This window comes from Penaeus monodon, chromosome 14, assembly GCF_015228065.2.
Source record: "Penaeus monodon isolate SGIC_2016 chromosome 14, NSTDA_Pmon_1, whole genome shotgun sequence".
Classification (NCBI taxonomy): Eukaryota; Metazoa; Arthropoda; class Malacostraca; order Decapoda; family Penaeidae; genus Penaeus; species Penaeus monodon.
The window spans coordinates 13,407,977-13,415,476 of NC_051399.1; the positions used below are offsets into that span (position 1 = coordinate 13,407,977).

The window sequence follows — 7,500 nt, forward strand, 5'->3', positions numbered from 1 at the left end:
TTACACCAGATACGCAGAGATCAAATACACACAGGCAAGGATGCTGTTTTGGGTTCCCTTCAATTGACCAGTTTGGAGAATATAGGAAGATCAGTGGCAGAAATTGTTTTCTTTTGATTATTTTTCATTATTATTATTATTGAACAGTCTAATGATTTACAGAGTAAAACTATTATGTCAGTGGTGTAATTGAAGACCGACCTGTCATGCATTTTACATTTTGTTTGAAGTGCTCTAATGATGTTTCCATTGGTATCATTACTAAATTTTGTATGTTTATGATTTTCTTTTGATAACTAAAATTTCTTTGCTATTACATTATTGTTATTAAAGGTTCAAAGTACTTTTTGGTATATTATATTTCATCTAAATGGAAAAGATCCTAAGATGGAATGCATATTCTTATTTCCAAATTTGTCAAAGTTTTATATGTAATTTCACTATGGTTGTAATTATTTAACTTTCAGTTTGAATTGATATTCAATATAGGATGACTTTGCACTATATTTGGTGAACTGCTCTGCTTTGAATCTAGTACTAGAGTTAGGATACTCGAAGGAAGTGTTTTCAATGTTCTTTGCTCATACAAAATAACTGCATTTTACTCTGACCTCTTTTTAGTATTTATTTATTCATTTTGCTTTCTGTTTTCCTCTTTCAGTTTTTCCCTTGAGTCATATAATTTAACTTTTAACCAGTTTATTTTTTCTTTGTGCCATGAAGGGAAGGGAATATAGAGTAGGTGACAATATAACTATGTTGTAGTAGGGCATGTTATATAAAGAATTGATTGTATAGTTATATTGTAGATATGGCCAATATCCTTCATTTCCATAGTAAAGCAAAAATTTTCATTAATTTGGTCTGCTTTTTAGCTTATTAGTGTTTTGCTCAGTCAGATGGGTCACTTAAGATAGACTAATGGCTGTACTGTAGATGGTGCATGGAAGATATTGGCAATAGTGGAGGCTAGTAAGCTGTTCCAGATAAACCATATTTTAACCCATTTGATCCAGATGCTTCAGTGCTATCAAGTGGCCCAAAATACAGGCATTAGGCTTACTTGAGCAGCCACTTTAAGGGGTGTGCGGCTCGTAGGCTGGGCGCACATGAACAGTTGTGTGAAGTGACATGACTCGATGCCTCCCCTTTGCAATGTTATTTTCTCTTTTTCTACATAACCATATTTAGCTTTTTCCAGTTTTCCAATGTCTATATTTATCATTTTGCTTTATCCAGATGATAATAGATTGTTTTCCTTACACTGACCATAACTCAGGGCAAGAATACTTACAATAAGTAACATTTTGTTATTTAATTTTTTTGTTTGTTTGTTTATTCAATATTCTGTATTACTAGGCTCACGGAGAGTAAATTCCTCACTTGTTTATCAATGGGAATAATGCATAAGCCCCTTCCTAAGCCCCAAATGAGTCTAATCACCCCCCAAGGGCTTTATGCACTCATGACAAGTCATTCCTGTCGCCCTGGCCTTTAGTCCAAATGCTCACAACGTCAAGTTCACGTCTCCCAGCCCACAGCCAAACTTTCCCTTGACACCACATTCATGTCATCTGCCCTTCAAGCCACATTTTTTCATAGTGATATGGTCACATCATCTGGATCATAGGGGTTAAGTTTGTGGGAACTTCATATTTTAGATTCCTTAACAAGAACAGAATGCTACAGATTTGTCACTTTTAGTTTTTGACAGTGATATATTTGTGTTCAGTTTAAGTTGTAAGTGTTATTGTAGTCACTCATTTTGACAACCATTACAGGGTGGACTTGAGAACATGGAGATGGCTCGCAGCTACTTCAGTCAAGCTGTGAAACTAAATCCCAATAATATGCGAGCATTGTATGGACTGTTTTTAGTAAGTTGAATTTTGTGTTCTCATTTCAGAGAACCATGAACTAGTATGAGATAACATGTTTTTTTTTCTTTCTTTCTTTTTTTTTGTCTTTTCTTTTCTTTTTCTTTTCCCCATTAAAGAGAAGTTATTTTTCATAGTTTGAATAGGTTTGGTGTAATAAAATCCTGTGATGTTTTTCCATATTTAAAGAAATTAATGCCAGTTGGACAGCCTTGACATTGTAGGGAGTAATATTGTAATTATGAAAGCATAAATTAAGTCAGGCAAACTTGCTGAAAGTAAATAACCAGTAACATGAGTGTTTTACATACTACTCTGAATTACTAGTAATAAATAGATTCACAATTATACTCATTTTTGTAGAGTCAGAACTAGAGAGCAAAATCTCCAATCTAAAGACAGTAGAGATTTAGTAACTTGAAAAGCTTCCAGGCCTGAAAATTGGGAAGGTATATTTTGTTAAACATATTTGTATAGGTGGATTGCATCAGCATAATTGATTTACAGTCTGATCTTTCATACCAGTGAGGATTTAAATGAAAATCTTAAGTATACTCAGCACACAAATTTAGGTGAAGAGATATATCTAGTAAGAACGTTAATAAGAATTATTTATTTGTTTGTAAATTTTTGTGATTGTTATATTATAATTCTGTGTTTTGATTAATATCATTCTTTCATTTGCCCAAAACAGAGTTGCACTCATGTTGCATCATCATCAAAGAGTACAGTGCAGAAGAAGAAAGAGACCCAGCGTCTTGCAGCATGGGCACTGAAGGAAATTGAAGAAAGGTAAAACACCACTAAGGTTCATAGAGTAAATGCTTTTATTCATATAAGTGATGAACAGATTATATATTTAAAAAGATTATTGATCCCATGTTGTCATAGAAAATTTTCAACAACTAAATTCCTTGTGCAAAATGTTCAGCTGATTATTACTGTTCCATTTTTAGTGGGATAATTCCAGCCATTATTTTTCTTTTACAGGTACTCAAAATGCAGAACAAACACCATGGAAGGTACAAACATTTTTGAGACCTTTGGTTCACTGAGCTTAACTGATAAAGCATGATAAACATAATATGCAGAATCATATATTCATCATTTGTTCTTTTGTATTGTAATAAATTTTGAGATGAGATATAATGTTGTATGTTGCCATATTGTCCCATTTTATACTCCCACATTACAAGAGATGAAGGTTTACATGCTGAAGTTTGTTCCTCTATATTTGGACATGAGTGTGAAGGTCACAGTTGAAGCATTCCTTTGTATAACAGAACACTGTATGTATTAATTTAGACTTTTTGGTACTAGCTTCACTTGTCTCCAAGGTGCCTTTGTTTGAAACAAAGGGGTATTAGAGGTAGGCCAGATACTGTTTTTTATTTACAATTCCTTTTCCCAATTTTCTTTTCTGTTTACTTTCCTTCGTTCTTAATTCATTTCTTTATTGGAGGCTAATGATAATATTCCAATCTTGGGAAAAGTAATTTCAGTTTGCTGGAAGCATGAAGACATATAAAGCTCAGTGAGAAAAGAAAATCTTGTTTGAGCTGATTGTTACATAGTGCAATGTGTAATTAATTACTTGGAAAGTGTATTTCTAAGTTGAGCAACACTATTTTGGGATTCTTGTCATTTGTGAAAGGACATAAATAAGGGAATTCTGTCCTGAAGGATCATTCCACAGGCACAAAAAGTGTGATGGTTATTATTCAGATATTACAGGCATTTTAAACAACTGTAGAGGACAGGTTTTTGACTCCAGCAAACTAATGGAATCCCTGTGCATTATTTTTGTTCTTAACAATGGACAGTGTAATATATTTGTAAGACAAAACTGTAATATATTTGAACTATAATTGACCATTTGTAACAATGTTATGTACAGTCATCATGAAATACATTCATAACAAGTTATTGATCTTTGTGTTTTGCTTAGATTTTGCACATCATATGTGTTAAACCAGATCAGACATCATTTACTGCCAACAACTGCTTTCAGAAAAAAGTATGAGAAGTCTCCCCATAAATATTCATTTGCATATCTCGAGGAAGTTATTTCTAAGGTGTTAGTTATTGTTAAATGTGGCAATTCTCTGGAAAATTCAATTTATATGGTATATATACATCTGTAATATTTGCTGGGAAGACCAGCAGTATATATTGGCAGTTAATCCATTGGCAACAGATACATGTATTGTCCACCATAGTTTTTGTGAATTTTGTTGCAAACAGATGGCTCTACAAGTGCTCAGCCACCAAGGAGTCCATTTGTAGACATGATTTCCCCATTCCTTGAGTTTTTGGGAAGAATGCTTTCCCCCTAATATTAATTATATTTTTTATTATTATTATTATTATTATTTTATTATTTTATTATTATTATTATTATTATTATTATTATTGACAGCAGTATTATTACTTTTTTTTCAATAACAAATATAAAAATCTGAAAATCAAGGAAAAGGGTAAGCAGGTGAGGTAGGTAGGACTAGGCAGTTGAATCCTTGGTGACCAAGTCACCAAGCCATCTATATGTAAACACAATCAGTAAACTAAAATTCACAGTGGACATGGCATATATGTGATGCCATTCCAACACAGTGGCTTGAGAAACATTTGTAGCTCTATATTTTTGTATATTTTTATTTTGGTTTATTTGGTATGAAAGGCATTGTGTAGATATTAATGGTAAAGCATCTTGGGTATCACTTTCCTTTTTCTCTTGCAATGCAATGGAAGACTGTGAGTGAAGATTACAATGAATAGTAGCCTAGAAGAATACAGAGAAGATTACTCTTGAAAAATTGCATCTTAATGTCTTGTTATCTTGAAATCCACCAAGAAAGTTAAAATCATAATTTATTTGCCATGGAAGAAACTTTAAAAAATATAATAAGAATATAGATGCTTTTGTCACAAGAAATTAGGAATATGAAAGGAGTTGGATCTTCTAAGGATTGTACTGTACAAATTCAGCAACTAATAGTTAACACAAATCAGGCTGTACTTGCTGTGAAAAGTAATATTCTTTTCAAAATGCAGATTACAACAACTTCACACACGCACAAGATAAAATGCCAGTAGTGCCGTGAACAAATTCAGAAACAACAAAAACAGATTCAAGGTCACAACAAGGTGGTCCCCCCAGTTCCTTGCCTGTTGATTCGGGGGGGGGGGGGGGGCTTAGGAAAAGGAGACTGAGGCCCAATGCCAGGGATCACTCCTACCTTAGGCCTCAACCCTCAACTCGACTCCTACTTTCCCTTCTCTTCTCCAATTGCTTCTACTCTCCATTTCCTAAGGTGTGAGAGCCATGTTAAAAGGATGAAAGGCTAACTTTGTGTCAGTCATGAATACGCCTCTTCTAACCCCCTTAATCCCTTGCTGTGGGGGGCTTAGAAGGCAGAGACTGAGGCCCAATATAGGGATCACCCCTTCCTGGGATCTCAGCCCTCACCTCAACTAATTTTGCAGGGTCTTTCCTACTCCCTCTTTCCTTTTCCTTCTCTTCTTCATCCCCTTTCTGTCCACATATCCAAAGTGTTAACTCATATTTACCCTTTTTGCCACAATACTATACCATAATGCTGTGTAACCTTTTATGCCTGGTACATTTATTTGTTTTGACCATTGACCATTCTGGAAATTCACAAACAAAAATCTTTACCTGGGGGCTTTGCCCCCAAGCCCCAACCTTTCGCTAAGTTTTGTGTATGACACTAATGACCTTAGATGTTAATGCTGTAGAAAATTTTCAATAAATAATACACTCCACTTCCAACAATGCCTCCAAAAACAAGTAGGCAAAGTTTCCTTCCATAGCCATCCTAATCATTCCTGCCTTGTCACAGTTACTTCCGAATCCAAGCTAAAGCATTATCAAGCCTGACTGACTTCACTAGCAAATCCATTCCTCCCCAGCTTCATCCCTCCCTCAATACGGAACTGTTTCCATTGCCCTGACAAACTGCCCTGTCTACTACAAGGATTGGACAGATTGTGGAGATGGCTTAATTGCCTGCCTCGTGGACTATAATGCAGTGTAAGTACAATGCTACACCATTTCCCCTAGAGGCTGCTGTATATCCTTCAATATTGCCAAGATTATTTCTGTATGCATGACCTCCCCCTTCATGTTTATATTGGAGGAAAATCCTTCCCTATCTGATCATATCAACCTCCACCCAGTCAGTGCTAGAATTGTTGGCGTCTAGGCCACTCTGCCAAACACTTCCGATCCACAGCCTGAGGCCCTCTATGTGCCCAACCCGGTCATCATCAATCAAACTGCTCTGCACAGTAATGCACATGTGCTTGTTGTGGTGGCTCCCATGATGTATTTTATAGGGGCTGTCCTACCTACAAGTTTGAGTCAGATTCAAACTTGGCCTTACTTTGTGCGAGGCCAAACAGAAAGCATGTCACCAAGGTTTTTCTCTTACTCCCTACTCCAATGCTGCCCTTCACGCTCAGAATGTTTCTGCATCCCCTCCAGTATCTATTCCTCCTCCATCTTACGTTTTCACTTCTACCCCCTTCCTCTCATAATCAAATTCTTTTGCAATTCTAAGTCCAGACACCCCAATCTCTACCACTTCCCTGACACCCCTCTCCCTCTTTGCTCCACCTGCAGCAGACAATCTAAACGTTCCACCCCATCTTCTCGTACCTCACCCTCTCCTCCACTACCTCAGGTCTCCTCCTCTCCCCCTCATAAGAAAACCTATGTTCCTCAGACCTCTTCAACCAAATCCACTTCAGAGACTCTCAAAGACATTCAAAACTATCATAATTATGACCCAAGATAGCATGCCTACATCTCATCCATCTTCCAATCTCTTTGTTCTCATTTCCTCTACACTCAAAGTACCTGCTGACATCCATCCTCCTCCTATTCATGTTCCTCCTAAATCCCTTCCTACCACTCCTTCCCAATATAACCCATTACCCTCAGCTTCATCTGGATCATCCCCCTTCTCTTCCCCATTATTCCTTCCACTTCCCCCTGGATACATATGATACACTGTCACAAGAGACCCTTTACCTGGATTCTCTCCTTCCTGACATTTCTCCTGAAACTGTGAACTAATTGCCCCCTTTCTCCTTTTGATAACCCTTACCTTACCCTATGGACATGCTTGCAGAAATCCACACTTCTTCCCTTGATAACTCTGGTCTAATCACACTTGTTAATCCCCACCTTAGTCCATTTACGCACATTCTCTACCCTCACCCTTCTTTGCCATTTTTAATGCTATACTATTGGAACTGCTATATGACTTGATAAGTAACACATTTAATCATCAACTAACCCTCTTCTTTATCCTTTTCACTAATACACCGTTCTGTAATGCTATTTGACCTTTGATGTCTAGCACATCGATTTTACTTTGTAACCATTAACTATTAACAAGGTTGTATAAATGTGCTTCCTATGCATACAATTGTAAGCTCTTGAGAATGTTTAATCCCATAGATCATTGATGGGCTACTTTTTTTTACATGTATGGGGAAACATTAGGTGCACAGTGTGATATACAAAAAATGTTTAAAGAACGGATTTAAAGGAATCGTAAAATGTAATGTAAGTAGTTATGCTGAGACAACATAC

The 7,500-nt window shown here is 36.3% G+C and overlaps 2 protein-coding genes across 2 annotated transcripts in view; one reads left to right on the forward strand and one right to left on the reverse strand.

The window, feature by feature from the left end:
- The window catches only part of LOC119580899 (ER membrane protein complex subunit 2-like), a 12,017-nt gene extending 8,210 nt beyond the window's left edge, over positions 1 to 3,807 (forward strand). Inside the window, exons 5-8 of the mRNA XM_037929131.1 lie at positions 1 to 34; positions 1,782 to 1,877; positions 2,572 to 2,669; positions 2,868 to 3,807. The exon at positions 1 to 34 is cut by the window's left edge and continues 123 nt beyond it. Of these exons, the coding sequence (XP_037785059.1) occupies positions 1 to 34; positions 1,782 to 1,877; positions 2,572 to 2,669; positions 2,868 to 2,952 (313 nt within the window). The 3' untranslated portion in view covers positions 2,953 to 3,807. The remainder of the gene's footprint in view (positions 35 to 1,781; positions 1,878 to 2,571; positions 2,670 to 2,867) is intronic.
- LOC119580900 (33 kDa inner dynein arm light chain, axonemal-like) overlaps positions 1 to 7,500 on the reverse strand; it is an 89,473-nt gene that overhangs the window by 12,219 nt on the left and 69,754 nt on the right. The gene's annotated exons all lie outside the window — the stretch shown is intronic.